This window comes from Melitaea cinxia, chromosome 28 (assembly GCF_905220565.1).
Source record: "Melitaea cinxia chromosome 28, ilMelCinx1.1, whole genome shotgun sequence".
In the NCBI taxonomy this organism is placed as follows: Eukaryota; Metazoa; Arthropoda; class Insecta; order Lepidoptera; family Nymphalidae; genus Melitaea; species Melitaea cinxia.
The window spans coordinates 4637135-4656962 of NC_059421.1; the positions used below are offsets into that span (position 1 = coordinate 4637135).

The 19828-nt window shown below is 32.5% G+C and overlaps 1 protein-coding gene across 1 annotated transcript; it reads left to right on the plus strand.

Annotated features, from left to right (window-relative positions):
* Window positions 1-910: 910 nt before the first annotated feature.
* On the plus strand, window positions 911-18002 carry LOC123667584. The gene is made up of 10 exons (XM_045601462.1): window positions 911-1179; window positions 5178-5325; window positions 11820-12934; window positions 13361-13529; window positions 13766-13938; window positions 14252-14469; window positions 15204-15368; window positions 16425-16551; window positions 17044-17133; window positions 17485-18002. The coding sequence occupies exons 1-10, from the start codon at window positions 1105-1107 to the stop codon at window positions 17989-17991; spliced, it is 2787 nt and encodes a 928-aa protein (XP_045457418.1). The 5' UTR covers window positions 911-1104; the 3' UTR covers window positions 17992-18002.
* Window positions 18003-19828: the final 1826 nt, after the last annotated feature.

Consider the following 19828-nt stretch of genomic DNA (forward strand, 5'->3'; position numbering starts at 1 on the left):
TACATTATTTGGTCACCTTTCTAACATCTATAGAGCATACATTTAAAATTTCAAGTCTCTTACTTTCCAAAACATAGGACTTTCATTCAAAGTTCCAACCCCCGTTTTATCCCTTTAAGGGTCGAGTTACGTTAAATCAGTTCTTAGCATATGACTACGCTTTATAACCTACCTGCCAAATGTCAAATTTGTAGCTGTTATAGTTTCGGAGATTTCGTGATAAGTGGGTCAACGTAACATCCCCCGTTTTAACCCCAAAAGGGAGTTGATTTCTAAGAAACATTATTTGGGCACCTTGTTACCATCTATAGAGCATACATTTTAAATTTCAAGTCTCTTACTTCAAAAACATGGGACTTTCATACAAACTTCCAACCCCCCGTTTTACCCCCTTAGGGGTCGAGTTTCGTCAAATCCATTCTTAGCAATAGATTACGCCCTATAAGGAGCCTACCTGCTAAATTTCAAGTTTGTAAGCATTATAGTTTCGGAGATTTCGTGATTAGTGAGTCAACGTAACATCCCCCGTTTTAACCCCAAAAGGGAGTTGATTTCTAAAGATACATTATTTGAACACCTTGTCTATAGAGCATACATTTTAAATTTCAAGTCTCTTACGTCAAAAACATAGGACTCTCATACAAACTTCCAACCCCCATTTTACCCCCTTAGGGGTTGAGTTTTGTAAAATCCGTTCTTAGCGGATGTCTACTTCCTATAAGAAGCCTACCTGCTAAATTTCAAGTTTGTAGGTGTTGTAGTTTCGGAGATTTCGTGATGAATGACCTTTCGCGTTTATATATATTATAGATTATAGATAAAAGATAATCATATTTTTTATTTGCATATGGCAGCATTATTAAGAAATCAAGCAAGGAGTAGTATGACAAGTGACAATAATGAAGTTGAAGTTGGTTTAGGTCAACTGAACAATGCATCTTTATTTATTTATTGCAATTGCAATGAAATAACTAAACTTTTTGTGTCCATTATAAGCGTATCAACCTAGACCACTAGGTCTAATGTATCACGTGGGTAATGTGAAGCTCTTTATTTTTATGTTTCGATTAATTACTTTGTGATCTGTGCGTGTGTTGTAAGAAAATGTTTGGAAGACCAAGATGCAGAGAATGGACCCCTCTGACAACTCAACAACTTCGTCTTCGAAGCTTAATTCAGGTAAGAAGAAAAATTAAATTAAAAGTAAATGATATTCGAATATCAGAAAATTTACCAACAAACGCCTACACTTTGTCATACGTCATATTTTTGTTTTGTCTTTACGTAAAAATCTTATAGATGAATTTAAATACAAACAACAAAAATCCTTTAAATTCCAATTAGAAACGATGTTAAAAACATTTCTTAAGCATTTTTATACTACATGGATTATTAACGCGTTTTTGTGTATCTACTTACGTTGTTCTGTCCCTAGAATTAGTCTTTGTTACTAATTTAACATGACTTACTAATATTTCAATATGTAAAATATCTATCAATAGTAAGCAAGTTGTGATTGTTAAGATTTTTGTTACTTCTTATTATTAATGCTCAGTATTCAATTTTAATGGTTATAAAAAAGAAAATTAGGATATGTACAATCGAGGAGTGTAATTTATGGATAGGTTAGGGTTATTATTTTTATTTTATTTTTGTTAAACGAAACTGTCGTTAAACGTACTTCTTAAGTTAGATAGGTTAGGGTTAAATTACACTCCTCGATTGTACATAATTACCAAAAATCATCATCAAGTCATCAAAATAATCAGTTAATTGATTTAATTATTCCTTGTCAGCTTTTTACAATTGTAAAGTTATTTAGTGGACCTAAATAGACAGATTAACTTAATATATTTAGTCATAAGCAATTTGTACAAAATAAGCATCATATATATTAACATGTTAAGGTTTGCCTCCCTTTTTAGAAAACCCTCAATTATTCTACATAAATTATACATCATTTTATAGATAATTGCTTGCTCTACCGGCATCCACAACTAAAAAAATTATTATTGCTTTTGTTTTTGATGATGACTTTAATTTTGAAACATTGTCAACATGATTGACTGTGGGTAAATTGGATCAATTTCAAATCAACTCACATATAAATACATTTTTTGTAATTTTGTAAAGTGATAATTATTATACTTATTTATTGCGAATTATTCGAACAGGAATAGCTAGTTTAAATTTAATACTATAATAGAAGTATATGAATCATTTATGTGTCTCTGTTGAGGATAATCACTAAAATACTGGTGTTGTAAAATTAACAATTTGGGTGGTAAATTTTTGTATAAGAAAGATAAGATATCATTATTCTATAATAATAATAATTATTAAGAGGAATAATTTGCATTTTCTTATTTTCACACTACTGTACTAATTTGATAAATTCTTTAACCAAGAACGCTGTGGCGTCCCAGAGTGACAGGTTATATTTTATTGGGGGAAAACAAAACTGCTAAAATCTTGCTATCCACATGTTAGCAGTATAAGTAAACTGCAAGGAAAAGGAGTTTTAAATTTTGAAATAAATCTAAAAGCATGTTTAATAAAAGCGTGTTTTAGGTACTTTTTAAAAAGTACTTAAAACATGATTTTAAGTGTAATTAAAAACAAATTTCTTAAGTTATAAAAATGATAAATGCACTTTTATATCAAAGAAGTGTGTTTCGTCATGAAAAGATAAGAGAGAGATATATTGTAATTTAGATAATAAAAGTATTTTACATATCAGTACCTTATTGTTTTCTAATGTTTACGCGAATTTCACTAATTATAATGAAACAACTTTTTCAGATTTTATCGTGGTTAGTCATAGTTACCTTATTCATAAAGTCGAAACTTAGTTTTTAAGTAAAATGGTTTGTATATTCTTCAGTTAAAAATATCTATAGATTATAACAACCTACTTAAAAGTGGGGGGCATCTCTCTGGGGGTCTAGTTAAAGATAACAAAACATATAGTTAGCGTTTCCTACTCTTTAACTTCATGTTAAGACATGTAGAATTTTTGTTTTGTCTATATTTTCTTTTAAAAATTCACATATACATTACAGGTACATTTAATATTTGAAGTATTTCCTGCATGGATAAATTTTAAATTTATTATAATTATTTATATTTAAAAATACTGCATTAACAACCACTGTCATCTTCGAAAAGAATATTCTGTGGGTGTGAACTAAAAAAAAAAACCTTAAATTAATTAATACTTTGAATTACTGACAATGTTGTTTTTGTGATGTTGTAATGGACTGATTTGATTTAATTAATATATTTAATTCAGACATTGTGCTCGGTTGTCATTGAAACAAATTTAGAAATATGTATACTATGTTGCAATTCTGTATTGATTGTGTTATTTGTGTTTAGTTAAGTAGCTTAGGAGTCCATCGCGGACAAATAACGTGATGTGTAATTTATATATATCAAGATATATTCTATATCAATAAAATATGTTTGAAAACCCACAAATGTCGAGGTTACTTGTTAATGAAATGGGATGTTAGCAAATATAATACACTCTTTGTTAAATTAAGTCTAGACTAGACAGTATTGCGTTACATTATTATTTTTTTTGGTATCGCAGGGGAACCCATTTATGGGTGATATCCAGGATGCCCGGGTAGGCATTCCTAGACCGCATGTCGGTTTTAGCACTTGGGGGTGCAATACCGACCAAAAACCCTACGGGAGCCTTCAGCCGCTTTAATTGGAGGGTCCCAGATCTGCAGGCAACAGGATCCCTCCAGCGACTGGCTGGCCTCGGCAAAAAGGCCAGACTTCTCCTCCATGGGAACTGTCCGCGGCTCACCTCTGAACAATCCCGACGACGCCGTGTCTCGCAGGACCGGGTTCCCATTCCGGCCCGACACGGGCACAGGGGCGTTACTGGAGGCGCATTAAGTAGCGCCTCCTACGCACCCCCGTTCGTCGCCTGCGGACGGAGGCCTCATCGGCGGCCCCTTCTCTCATCTGCTCGTCACTCTCCTTCTGGGACATTACTGTCTCGCAGAAGGAGATCATCGCCTTCCAGGACTCATCGTCGCCGAGCATCGCGGTGATGACGCTTGTCAGTGACAAGTCCCCTCCGAGGACTGTCGTCAGATTGCGACGCAGCGCCGCCCATCTCGGGTACACCTCGAGGGTGTGCTGGGCCGAGTCCACCGCCGCGCCACAATCGTGACATCCAGTCGTCGGCTCCCTTTGGGCCGTCCGACATAAGTATTCACCAAAATAGCCGTACCCGGTGAGAACTTGCGTCAGACGGAAGGTGAGGGGCTTGCGCTTACGGCGCATCCACCGCTCAAGGATCGGGCGCAAGGCAGCCACTACGCGTGTGCCGTACGGCAGCTCCGCCAGGTCCTCCCCCCACCTCCGCATTAGCGCTCCTTGCCCCATCTAGCGCACCTGTAGGATCCCGTCCAACGTGGGGTTCTCACCGAGAGCCTTCCTACCTGAGACGTATGAGTAGGTCTCGGCAAGGACCTCCGCCAGCATTACATATTTTAGCCACGTGGTTGGTATTTAACGAATGAAGTAATGAAAATATTTTTGTATCTCCAACTATTTATTAAAGAATATAATCGAAAACAAGGTGCTTGTAACGATTATATACCTAATAGAATGAATACAATGTAAAATATAAGTTATAAAGAAGAATTTGACATCTATCAAAGAATATTTTTATAAAAAATATAAAATGAGGTTTGATTATTATTCTGATATTTAAAGTTTGTATATATACCCCACAATACTTAATACTACACACTTTTATATACATTTTCATTCTCATATCAATAGTACTTACCACTATTAACTACCTTCGTAACTTACCTTCCTACCTTTTCATTTATATAATCAGTTCAGAATTTTCAGTTTATCAATTAAAAATAAAACACAATTTTTTTCTCCTTATAATGTAATTATAGATATTTTATTAATACATATTTTATTTTCATTTATTCATTGTCAAAATTTTTTACAATATGTTTAGAATTATAATACTATACAATACAGTCAATTTCATATTACAAAAAGTATAAACAAACATCAGTAATTTAAAATTATTGTCATTGCATTGTTAAACATACAATAATGTTGATCACATAATTTCTGCAAATTTAACTATTAAACTAAATCAAATAAATTAATACAATTTTCTTTTCTAGATTGTCGGCTACAACATAAGACCACCGGAGGGATATACCCTTCAGTGTAGTTACTACTTAACTCTACATCACACGACAATGTCTGCACCGTTTTATACAAGCGAGAGAATATGCTCACCTCATCCCAAATGGAAGGAAATTGATTCCGGTAAGCCCTTAACTCTGACTAGCCTATTATTCTGATAAAACTTTGACTCTAGTAAGCCTTTATCTATAGTTATTTTTATGCTTTTACAGACATATGAAACATTAGGCTAGTCCCATTATTCGGCTAGTAAGTCTAATTTTAGTAATGTAAGAAATTCCACAGTTTCTTTATAAAAAATAGTATATAAACTCTGTGTAGTACAAATTAGTTATATCTTGCATCAAATGTAGTGTCACTAAGTATATGTTGAGTTGAATAAGTCAAAATCTTTGTGAATTTACTTAAGGTACCTTTTTAAGTTCCATTAAAATGATATAAAACTTATATGGCTTAGTTCACTGCATTGTTTACACCTAAGTATATATACATTAAAGCAACGTAATAAGGGCTTTTGAAACATTTTCGTATAAATAAATTAAAATAAAAAAGTATATTTAAATTTAAATTTTCATTTTATTTTTTAATCAACTCTTACTATTAAAAATAAATGTTTTAAACCTCAATGCTTAAACAATTAAGATATATTGCATACCTATATATAAAGTTTTTATTATTTATATAAAACAGTAACGTGATTCTTTATTTTTAGTTTTTAACAAGGACAAGTAAAGTAAGACGAGTTTGTGATTGGAAAAATCATCCAAGGTTAATTTTATTTAATACAGATTTCATAATATTTGATTATGCTGTTCTGTATTATGTAATATCACTACATATTATAAAACAAAGTCGCTTCCCACTGTCTGTATGCTTAGATCCTTAAAACTACGCAACAGATTTTGATGCGGTTTTCTTTAGTAAATAGAGTGGTTCCAGAGGATATACTACTAGATCGTTCAATAAGTCCCGAGACTAACCTGGAAATGGCGCATATATTAAAAACTCTTTTGATTTTTAAAAAGTACTGGCTATCAATACAAGAATATGTGTCAAATTTTTAAAAATAGAACAATAAAATTATTGATTTTGAAACATTTAAGTAACGCTACGGTTGTAATTTCGATACAATGGAAAAAAACGAGTTTCGCGTGTTGATAAAACATTGTTTTTTAATGGGAAAAAATACCGTTGAAGCACAGCAATGGCTTATAAAATGTTATGCAGGATCAGCTCCCTCTAAAGCAACCATTTGTCGGTGGTATGCCGACTTCAAACGCGGTCGCATGGACACCAATGATGGGGAACGCTCAGGTCGTCCAAATGAAGCAGTGACTCAACAAAATATTAACCAAGTCCTCAAAATCGTATTGGAAGATCGGAAGGTAAAAGTGCGAGAGATAGCCGAGATAGTGAAGATTTCAGCTGGTAGTGTTTTCACTATTTTACATAAAAATTTGGCCATGAAAAAGCTTTTTTCTAAGTGGGTGCCGCGTTTGCTTACAACTAATCAAAAGGAACAACGTATCAATGATTCAGAGCGATGTTTGGCGCTGATGAATCATAATAAAAAGGATTTTTTACGTCGGTATGTAACAATGGATGAAACCTGGATATACCATTTCACTCCGGAATCCAATCGGCAGGCAGCGGAGTGGAGAGCGGCTGGTGAAAGCCGCCCGAAGCGTCCAAAGACTCAGAAATCGGCCGGTAAGGTTATGGCGTCTATATTTTGGGATGCGCATGGAATACTTTTCATCGACTACCTTGAAAAGGGGCAAAATATAAATAGTGACTATTACATGTGCTTATTGGAGCGATTGAAGTACGAAATTGCGGATAAACGGCCTCACATGAACAAAAAGAAAGTGGTGTTTCACCAGGACAACGCGCCTTGTCACAAGTCCGTGAGAACGATGGCCAAAATTAACGAATTGGGCTTCGAATTGCTTCCTCATCCCCCTTATTCGCCAGACTTGGCCCACAGCGATTACTGGCTGTTTGCAGACCTCAAAAAAATGCTTCAGGGTAAGAAATTTGACTCAAATAGTGAAGTTATCGCAGCAACGGAGGCTTATTTTGAAGCCAAAGACAAATCGTTCTACACACATGGGATAGAAAAGTTAGAAAAGCGTTGGAGGGACTGTATCGCTCTTGGAGGAGACTATGTTGATGAATAAAAATTAATTTTATAAGAAAGACCTTTTTTTTAGTACTTAGTCTCGGGACTTATTGAACCACGTGTTATATGTTTGATGATATAGTAGAGGAACACTGGTAGTTTTAGAGGGATCTAATGTGAAGTTATAAATAAAAACATTTTTTGCGCATTTATTATATTTATTTTATATTTAGTATCAGCATTGCACTCGTGCGAAGTCGAGGCGGGTCGCTAGTATATGTATAATATGCAGATGTAACAGTTTCAATAAACAGTAAAACTTAATAGAACAACATGGTAAATGACAGAGACTGTTATTAAATTAAAATAATTTTAAAAGGTGTAAAAATTAAAAAAAAAATAGACAATATATTCTTACTGATATATCCCTTTGTTCACTTAATTAGTATTTTATAATTACTAGCACATTCGACAGACATTATCATTCACAAAAAAAAAAAAAAAAATACAAATTGATAGTATATACAACACCATCTGTGTTTTAGGTGACAGGAGACTGTTATACATATTTATATTATTTTTATTATACACTCGCGTGCAACTGAATCGACTCAAGCCGTATATTGGTATATAAGTTTGATTTTTCGAAAAATGGCTTATTCGATTTTTGTAAAAGTTTTTTTATTCGAAAGAGATATATTTTTTTCCATAAATATAGCAATTTTCAAATAAACAATGACAAAACTTTTTTAATAACTACGGTTAAACATGAGCGTTACAGAAATTGCTCGTTGCAGTACTCACGAGTTGCGAGACTAAATCATGTATAAAAGCTCACGTGACCCATATTTCTTATCAGTCACTCGTTAGACGTTGACAGGTATACATCTTCTTAAGCTCCCAGTATTTTAATCGCGATCCAATGGACATTGCCTCAGAAGCAGCGGTCCAAGTTGTAGCTTTGTTGCAAGCGGGCCATAGTCATCGGCAAGTCGCTCGTGAACTTAACATGAGCCAATTAGCTGTTTCACGAGTACACAGAAGGTTTCAAGAAACTGGTGGCTTCGTTCGGAGACCACAAACCAATAGACTACGGAGCACATCTGAGACGGACGACCGCTTCATTGTCTCAACTTCGTTGACAAATCGTCATCTCACGGGCGTTGATGTGCAACAGGAGCTCAGAAGGGTTCGAAGAGTGGCTGTCAGTCAGTGGGCAATTAGAAGACATCTAAAGAAAGCCAATTTAACTCCTAAACGGCCAACCAGAGGCCCGAAACTGACCGTAGCTCACCGTCAAGCCTGACTTCAATTTGCTCGTGAATACTTTAATTGGACTATTGAGCAAAGGAGCTTCATTCTGTTCACTGATGAGAGCAGAATGTGTCTCAGTGGCAAGGACAGAAGAGACCGAGTATACAGGCGTCCAGGGGAACGGTTCTCGCAATGCTGTTTCGCTGAAACAGTATCATATGGCGGTGGTTCAGTCATAATGTGGGCTGGAATATCATATGAAGGGAAGACCGAGCTTGTTTTCGTGCCTGGTAGTGGTCGGAGTGGTGGTCTAACAGCTCAAAAGTACGTGGAAAACATTCTCCTCGATCATGTTGTACCTTATGCTGGGTACATAGGAGAAAATTTTCTAATGATGCATGATAATGCTCGGTGCCATACAGCAAGCGTTACTCGCCAGTTTCTTCTTGAGGCGCAAATTGAGACGACGATGTGGCCAGCCCTCAGTCCTGATCTGAATTGCATTGAGCATTTATGGGACGAGCTCAAACGGAGGGTGCTAGCTAGAGATACAGCTCCATCAAGCATCGTCGAGCTCAAAACTGCGCTAGAGGAAGAATGGAATACGATACCTCAAGATTTTATCAAAAAATTGATAAAATCAATGAAAAATCGCATGCAAGCCGTTATAAAAGCTAGGGGAAGCAATACAAAGTATTGAAAATTTTAATTTTCTTTACTTTTATCAAAAACAATTTTTTTATTCATTATGTTGTTGTTTTCATTTTTCTTCATTTTTTATGCATTTCTGTCAAATTAAATTTTATCAATAAATTCTCAACCAATTTTTTCATTAGGATAGCATTTTTTTAAGAGAAAAGATTAGGCTTTCAAACAACAAAAAAACAAGAAAATCGGATAAGCCATTTTCCTAAAAATCAAACTTTTATACCAATATACGACTTGAGTCGATTCAGTTGCACGCGAGTGTATTTGTTGATAATTCTTTAACTTATTTTAGATTAAAAAAAATTATAAAAATATTGTTAAGAAGATAACTATTAAGCAATACCGGGTAAACATTTTTATCTATGTTAAAGCACATTTGCATTCAAACAATTGATATATTTTTTAAACAGTTCTTTATCTTAAATGACCAATGCCATTGAAATAAGTAAACAGTCTTTCTCTTAGCTTGGTTCTTATTATATAACGTGATAACCTTTTATCAATATCAATGATAATGTTTGTTATATAAGCGGTGGACACAGAGACACGTCGGCGGCGTCGTAGCGCCATATATTTTCCTTGAATGTAATTTTTTTAAAATGTGTTTTTTTTTCAAATTTACTTTTAAACCTTGTCCTAAAAAAAAGCAAAAAGAATTATTCAATTCGGCGCAGTCGTTCGAAATATAATATGTGACATACATTTCGATAATTCACTTTTTATTTTTGTAAAAAAAAGATCTATTATAATATTTATTAAATAAGGTAACACTATCTGAAGAAGCATTGCGATTTTAAATGCTTAACTTGGCTTGATAATTATTTTTAAGCTCCCTGATCGAATTTAGAATTGCCTGATCGGGATAGATATGATATGACTTGTGATTCTAAACATGTCAATGTTGTTGAAATTTTTGTTAATTTTTTGCTACGATTTCCACGACTCTTACCACAATGTTTGTTATTGTGGCGCTAGTATCCGATGTCCGAAACCTGACACGGCATTTATTCTACTAAACAATATCCTGGTAAGTGTGAAGCATTTGTTTAAAATTAAAAGGCAATAGTATTACTAATAAAACGTCAGAACTATTGTTATCAATACAAGTGACCTATATTGTGTAAAACGCAAACGTTATCTGTATCAAACATGAATCATTAGACATCATAGCTCACTAATGCGACCTTGTGACCTATCTAGACTAGTATTCATATATACGCTCGATTCACAACTCCATTGTAATAACATAAAGTTCATTATTGTTAAAAACAAGATGACCTGGCGAAATAGTTAGGCAGGCGAAGCAGCTAGTTTTTTTCTTGAATAAATCTGGTTTTTTTGTTTTCTTTTTTATACGCACCAATTATTATTTTTTGTATATTTTTACTATAAAGTAAAAAGTAAAAAAAAAAAAAAAAAAAGAAATGGAAAAGTCGAATTGAGAACCTTCTTTATTTTCGAAGTCGGTTAAAAAAAGATGGCTAATTTGGTACATACACTCGTTCGAAATTTATGCGCATTTTACGTCCTACATTTTGTAGATTCGTTGTATATAAGATAATTTAGAGTTTGTTTTTAAATGGGTCAGTGATATCAAATGACATGTATGACCAGCAGTACTATTTTGATAAAATATCTATTTATCTGTGGTTGGAAACTCCGTATGACGAATAATGTTTACTCCCTTTTTATGTGTTTAGGCGTAATTTTGGCGACAATTTTGCGGATGTACGGCTGTATCCGGTGTTTTATGAATTCTATGAATCTGTTATTATTATTATTTTTTTAATTTATTATATTATTGGTTTAGTTTTTTTTATCCAATAATAAATTGATATGTACCGACTAACAATAATTGTTTCATCATTGTCGAAACCAAAGTAATGTAGTATGATGAATGGTGTTAACAACTGCTCTGGTGTAGTAAGTAGTGCGAGTAGTCGCCTAAAAGACCGACGGGTTGTGGATTGCGGTCTTGGACGGGGCGGGACATTTTATTTTGCTTTTGTTTCTTTTGCGTTTGTTAGAAGTCGAACTTTTAAAATTGTTTTGTTTTCTTAGAATAGGCTATAAGTGGGCTATAATATATCTCGTCATGACTCAGAGTAACGATATAGTAATCGCACACTTACGTCTTGTGGGATAAAAAAGCATACTTTGAGCTATTCTACGGTTGCGATGTTGGATCGTAAAAATTTGCGACACGAAAAAAGTATACTTAGTAATCGTCCATAAGATGCTCAGCTAATGAAGCTAAATATGTCTAGTGCACTTAGAAGGTCAACGCTTTTATGATAGGATCTTAATATTAGGAAGAATGAAAATGATCCTCGAATATGTTAAATCACTTTAACACATTCTTGTAATTGTTTCTTCCGCAGGAAATCTACTTACTAGTAATATCAATATAAGATTTTCTTAGCCTAAGACTGAACTAAACTTACAATAATAGTAATCAATTTATATAATAAATAACATTTCGACCTAACTCTTCAACTGATGAATAAATTATTTTACTATTTTTGGTTTTCAGAAATCACCCAGCGTATGTCGTCTACAAACGTCGTTATAAGGATATGGTGCCATATTCTTACTCCGCCTTGTAAGGACGATGAGGAAAAAGTCAAAGTTCAGGATACTGTTATTCAGACGTGGGGTGTATATTTTAGTGGTCTCAGATATATAGGAGCTAATTTAGCTTTAAATTTTACCTCAGATTGTTTTAAAAGCAATACTCTGGTATTTCAAATGCATGGTGGATACTTTTGTTCGTACAAAAGTCTGAAATTGGACATAATACCGCCAGAAAATGAATTGGAACAAGGGTCACTCTCTTCAGGCTCATCTGGCAAAACTAAAATTTCAAATATCATATTGGATTCCAGGGTTATACATAGTCGCAAATTATTAGGTGAATCCAGATCACTTTCGCCCGGAAAATTTACAAGGAAATCTGATAAGGAATATTCGAAAAGTCACAGTCCAATCGAAAGAGGTTTTAGACAGAATTTTCCGACTATGAGATCTTCATCAAGCTTAAACATGTCAGTAAATCAAAGGGAGAGTAGGAGAGACGGTAGCGGTGATAGGAATAACGTAGATCCAAATCATATTTATGAGCATTCGCCTGATAACGTAGACGTTAGAGAATATACAACCAGTGATCTCAACTGTGATAAATCAGCTTCCCATGAGGAGCTATCGAATAAAGTAGATATGAGTGAAACGGCTGAGAGCTACGATTTAAGGAACGAATCTGATGGAGTGCCAAAGTATAGGTATTTAGCATTGAGTTTCCTCAAATCTGAAATTAGACCAAGTTATAATGCAACGAAACTGCAAAGTCTGCATTTGCTACAGTATGCGATTAAGAAAAAGCAAGAGGCTGTGCAGGAAATAAAAGAAAGAATATATCAAAAGTCGGCGTTAAACGAAACTTTGTCCTCGGATAATGACTCGAAGGTAAAGGGTAAAAATAAATCGCAGAGGAATCTGTTCTCTCCGGATGATAGTGAAGGATTGAGTAAAGAAAAATCTTCGTCTCAGACTAGTTTGAATGTTAAAAATGGGAAGGTCAGGGAGGAAAAAGCGCCGGTTTCAAACGGACCTCGATTGACGTTGAAATTGAATGATCTCTTATCTTATAAGGTAACTGTAAAAACTTTTCTGTATATATTCCGTTTAACTCTGTTCCACAGTTGTATCAGCGTAAGACCCGATTCTCTCGAAAATTCATAAATTTATTCAAAATGATTTAGAAATTTTATTTTAAAAAAGTAAGAAAACCTCCAACAATTCTCATAAAAGTTCGCTTCTGTTATATATTTAAACGATTTACTCAGTGTCTGGTCTTATGACATGATGATATTATTGTATTTATGTAAATAGACTTTTAGAATAATGACTGGTTAAGATATATGCGTCATATGTGGATAACGTTAAGTTATGCAAGATATGTAATTTTTGTAGCAAAGGAATCGATTGTCTAAATCATTACTTTTTTTATATAATGAAATAGAGATATTTTTTGTTTTATAATGGATATTAGGTGATATTTTTTTATTAAATTTTCAGTCTAAACCTTCTCCGTTTCAAAGAGCAGAACATGTTAGACTTACAAAACAGTTAGAAATATTACATTTTAAACGATTAATACTTTCTGATGAGAGGGACAGCAAATTAGCAAATATTAGAAAATTAAAAGAGAAACATGCGAAGCTGTGTGAAGAAAATCAAGATATTGGTAAGTTTTTGGTCCTTTGAGCCGGATATTTAGTAATTTCATAGGATTGAAGTATGAACTGTCTGCATTTTGACTGTATTTTAACGTTTCTTATCATATCAGTTGAGTAAATCTAAGTCGGTAAATTGAAGTCCGTTTTTTCATTTGCGAGCAAATACAATTGTTCAAATTGGTTCAGCATGATTTTAAAGGGCAATTTTATATACATTTTTTAAATTGGTCATACCTCTTCTCAGGTTCAGAGCTAATGCAGAACTACCACACACTCTCACGTAGAACAGAATCTGTTAAGGAAACAAGGGAATCGTGTTACGCTTTGAGAGAATTAGCTGCTAGATCTCACGCTGCCTTGGCTAGTTATAGAAGCGATATGTTGTTACAGTTATATAAGATATTCTATATACAACAGGTGAGGGAGACTTACTATTTTATATTGCTAGGGTTGTAAATTAGTACAGTTACCATAGCTTATATACACAGCAATCAGCCTACTCACCACAGGAACACAACACTTCTTAAGAACACTATTATTTAGCTGTGACCGTCTGCCGTCTGAGGTACTGTCCCAGTCGGCTTTCAGATTTCGAGCAGGATTTTTTCCTGCTGTGTCCCTGCAGTGTTTATATAGCTTACAGATTACTATAGTTTTTGATTTTATGTCAAGTTTTCTTTACTGCTTTAAACTGGTAAATACTGGTTCTAACCAATTTTAATCATTACAGCAAGATTCAAACTGGTCTATTGTTGATGTACCGCTACCGATATGTGGAGATGAGAATCGGGCATCGAATCCCGTGTCCGATTCTGTCGCAGCTGGTTTTGTAGCCCAAGCGACTGTATTAACAGCGGCCATATTGAACCAGCCACTGAGGTATAAAATAACCTTGCTCGGTTCGGCGAGCAAAATATTGGATATAACACCGGATCTACCTGATCCTAAGTGAGTATATATTATTATTAATGGGCTAGCTAATGCTATTAGTTGTCTAATGCATTATTTTTTTAAATTACATATCAAGTAACATAGGATTCATTTTTGTTATTTACAATTCAACTTAATAATATCACAGCTAAATACTTCACAAAAAATAAATAATTAATTTTTCAAAGTTATATTTTGCACTTTTTAAATATATTTTTTTTTTTTTGAGTCAATATTTTCAGTACGTTTTGTCGGTTAAGTTATAACTAGCTGAGCCGATAGACGCTGTTTGGATGATCTGATTATTTATTTGAACTGAAATAAAAATGTATTTGACGAGAACTGCCATCATACGTGCAGAAGTTAAAATAGTCGTGAACTTCATTAGTAAGGCTCCAATTTTGAGCACAATTTTCTTAAATTTTCATTTTTAACTTCTACAAATCATTAAAATAACTGTTTAATAAAAGATGACGGAAATGAGTAAATCAGTTCTCAAGTTATGGCGTGACCAAGAGAAATGAGGAATCATTTATTATATATATATATATATAGTCGAGTATGAGTTGAAACAGGATATTTTATGGTCTAAGTTACATCTTGTGTTAGATAAGCAATATCAATACTTAGTCAGTCAAAAGTTTTACTTGTTTTATGTTTAAAAATTGTTGTTATTTGTGTAAAATCATATTACGAATTTTTTTTTAATATTTTTTCGTATGTTTTCTATACACTTTTTTTTATATTTACAGTATACCTCTGTTCGCGAGAGGAGGTGATATAACATTATTCCGTTACGCGATGTTTCTGCTAAATAAGTGTATAGCACAGCTGCTGTGGGGGAGGGGTCTCTCAGTACATGATATGAGACCAACTTTAGCTAATTTGCAACGATTGATGACGACACCGAGTAATTTGTGAGTATTTTTTGATTTTTTTGATGAGAAAAAAATAGGATTTTTTTTTAATTTTTATTTTTTTTATATCTGTAACGCTTTTTTTTCTAATATGCTTAAAATATGTTATCAATATGATAATGTTATCTTTTGTGTTGTAAATTTATTAATTATAAATTGTTCAACTAACAATTTAAATAAAATATGAGTGAATATAATGAATGGATATATAAAGACTGTTTGACTCCTAACTGCGTCCCTTCAAATGGGGGTTCTGTAGATACAACAGAGAAAATTCCTAGTTCCATTTTTAAGTTTGACATTGTTTAAATAGACGAGCTACTTTGATAGATTTTCTCCCACAATGAAAAACATTCTACGACAAAAAGAATTCAATCAATATTTTACTTTATCGACGTTTTTAGGAAAAGTGGTGTGGAACGGTTATGCAGAAGTATGTTGCCCGATTAGCTCGTATATTAAGGGAAAGTAAAATTTTAAAAGGTCCAAGAATTTATTTTTTGGATGTAAACTATAACAAATCCAGAATCTCCCATTTGAAGGAACGCAGTAGGAGTCGAACAACCTATATAAATAATAAACTAAAAAAAAATATTTTAGGCGTTTTACAAGAATACTTGTTTTTTAATTTATGTATCTATGATTGAATTTAGGTATATAATAATTTAGTGTACTGTATCTAATTGTTATGCGTTAATTTTTCATCAATATCGGTTCATCATCATCACCATCATCACTCCAGCCTATCGCAGTCCACTGCTGGGCATAGGCTTCCACAAATTCGCGCCAAAATGGCGTGAACTCATGTGTGTTGCCCATAGTCACCACGCTGGGCAGGCGGGTTGGTGACCGCAGGGTTGGCTTTGTTGCACCGAAAACGCTGCTTCTGGACTGGTCTTCGACTTTTGTATATCGGTTATGATAAAAAATTCATTTTGAATACATTTTGTTTTCAAGATTCGTATTTCTTGTTAAAAATAGCATTTCAGCTCTATACATATAGTGTTAATAATATAAAATATTTGTTTATTAATGTTTATTGTTAAATTATTTCAGGACGGACACATCGAAACTATTCGGCACATACCGCTGGCTTGTAGATAGTCAATGTCCAAGGACACAGTCGTTACGAAGTCTTGTACCATCAGAAAGGGGGAAATTTAGACAATTTAATAGGTTTAAGGTAATTTTTATATATTATTGATAGACGATTGTTATTCATACTACTCACATGCGCCAACCCGCAGTGGAGCGGCGTGGTGCATTAAGCTCCAACCCTTGCCCAAACCCCCAACATTGAGAAAGGGGCCTATGCCCAGCTGTGGAATGATACAGGCTGAATGCATATGTTATTAAAAAAGAGCTGACGCGACACGTTGTCATGCCTCACAAGCTTTCTAACGCTTGAAGCTAAAATAATTCTTATTTTCACCGAAGTCGTTTTTCTTTCATTTTGTTTTTTATATATTTCTTTGACAAGAGCTTATAAAAATAAAATACACAATATGTACTTATATTTATTTAATTATAAGGGATAGTACACAAAAAAGTTACAAAAGAAACAAAAATGAAATATAATAATTAAAGACAATCCATTTGTTTAAAATTAAATTTTAAAATAGGTGTTAATACAAGATTAAAGCAAATGTAAGTAATGAAACGATTATAATTTCAGGAAACAGTAGACACTCACACTCCCCAGAAGGCACTAAACGTCAAAAGGCATAAACATTCTAGAAGTGTTGGAAGTTATCACGAAGATCAAGTAAGTTTAAGAAAAGTAATAAATTAGTTATGATAACATAATAAAAATTAACAAAACATCCTTATTTGGCTAATATTATATTGTATGAAGAAGAAAATGAGTTTTGTTTACGTTTGCTTTTCACATTTTCACTTTTTAAAATATCCCTAGTTATAAAAATTGGCAACAAACACAAAATAATCAAAAGTAAATTCGTAGCGTTCATTTGTAAAAATAAATCAGGTAACACAGTTAAATGTCATTAAACATATCAGTGTTGCCATTACTATAAAGTGAAATGGCTAAAAACTTGTATGTTTTAAAATTTTTATATAAATACTTTTTGTCTAAAACTTATTATAATTATTTCAGGATTTATCAATGAACGATTCGACAATGTCAATAATGGGTAGCGAGTCAAACATATATAATATGAAATTAGCGAAATCCGAATGTTCACAAACTCTAAAACCACATAACTCCGATTCGGAAATAACAAAACTTACGGATACTGAAAGTAAAGTACAGTTTACTGTAGGTGATGATATTGATGGAGTTACCGAAAAGTTAGTAAGAATGTCGACTAACAATGACGATGGTTGTCTAGGGGATAATGTTAAACGGATTTGTTCGGAAATTAACGATTTCTGTTCGAATTCGAACGACAAAAGTTACGATGTTAAAAATATAGATATAGCTAAGTACATGGAAAAGAAAAATAGTGTTGAAATAGAGGATATATCTTGCGATTCGTGTGAAAATAATAGAGATGGTGTATGCGATTTTGTGTGTGCTAATAATGTGAGAGACGTTATTGTTATACCAAGCGCGGAGGCCATGTTGGAAGATTCGAATTTAGAACAGGAACAAAATAATTAAATTAAAAATAATTGTTTTTTTTTTTTTTTTTTGTAAATTAAAAAGTAAAACTAGTGGATCAAAGGAGTTTGACAAATTAAAATTGTTTTTTTTTTTTTTAATAAAATTAATTTATGTTGTTTATGTGTTATTTGATTTAATGTATTATTAGCTTTAGCGTTAAACGCTATACTTATATATAAAATCAGAATAATACTCTTTTTCATTTTCAAATATAATTACCCAAATTAGCAATTAAACTCGTAATAAATTTGCAAAATGTAAATATAACAAAATCATTAATTCACATAATTTCACAAAATTGATTGTTTTAAAAGAGCTTTATTTTAAATATAATTTTGCTTGTAAAATAATAACAGAAATATTACATTATACAATATATAAATAAGTATCAATTAATACTGTTCTTTAATTTTTAAAATATACATTGAAATGTTGTTTTTTTTAAACTATGTTCATGAAACTGGTAACATTCATTCGAACCTATATACTGTCACTAAGTAAAAAATGCCAATGGAAAAGACAAGATATAATTAGTTCACATTACGGAATATAATAAATAGCAATTAATTTTTAATAATAAATTTGGTAAATTTAACAATTTCGGCTGTGTTTCTTGTATTAATTTATTTGTAAAAAAATGTCTACATATATAACTGTACATAAATCTGTTCTCTATATATTGTAAAGGAGAATGTTTAGCATGGGGTCATTTAGTTAGATTATCTTAATGATATAAAACAATTAATTATGTAACCGCACATGACACATTTAACTATATACTATTTTAAAATAGTATAGATATTTATCGTTAATTTGATCCAATATAATAGAAAAAACGGCCATTTTAAAAGTTCGTAAATAATTGTGTACTCGCAAACTAAAAACCGACTACAATTTACACAAACAAGTAAGTAGTAATCGAAAAAATAATAATAACTCAAAAACTACTCTCGATTAATTTTAAACTGGACCATGTGACAAACATCAGTTTTTGATAACAAAGGAAACTTTAAATCATCACGTCCAGTAAAAAGTTATGCGATCACTAAACTTTTTGTCAAATAAATATAATAAATCTGTAATGTGCGATCTAGCTTATTAAAAATGCTTAAAAAGTTAGCTTATGTCTCATTTGTCACAAATTGTTAATAATAACGAATGAAAAATGCTTTTATAATTTTTGTTACATTTTCCGTAGTATAGCATTTAATTTATTTTCTCTAAACTCTTATATATTTATAAAATATCTTTTGCTGTGTAATCATATAACTTTAAAAATGTTTTTCTTAAGAAATGTGTACAGTGTTTGCTTATAAATAGTACATATCGAATTATATATGCTTTCTTGTACACAAAAACTACCTTTTACATAGAAAGAGGTATATGAGGGATAATAAATGTACAGACGACGGTCTTATTATTATTATAAAAGCGGTCTCTTCCATACAATCTAAGTAGTTAATGTTTTACTACAGGTTACAAAAAAGAATGATAGTTTCGCGTATCTTTCAAAAGCTATTACAACCGCTATGAGGAGAAATTAAAAAAAAAAAATGTTCGACTGTCTAAAAATACAGCTAAATTTGTAGTTTTATTACATGCGCCGAAAATAAGACATAATTGAAATTTTTTTTTTTTACTTTAATTATCAAACTTAAAAACTGAATAAAATTTCTAATTATTTATACTATTGCATTATTATTTATATTGGTTGTTATAACAGCTTTACAGTCTAATATATATAATAAATCTAATAGGATGTCAAGTTTGACAGTGCGGTATTTAACAAACTAAAGTTAGTCATTTAATTTTTTAATTATAAATTTTATGTAAA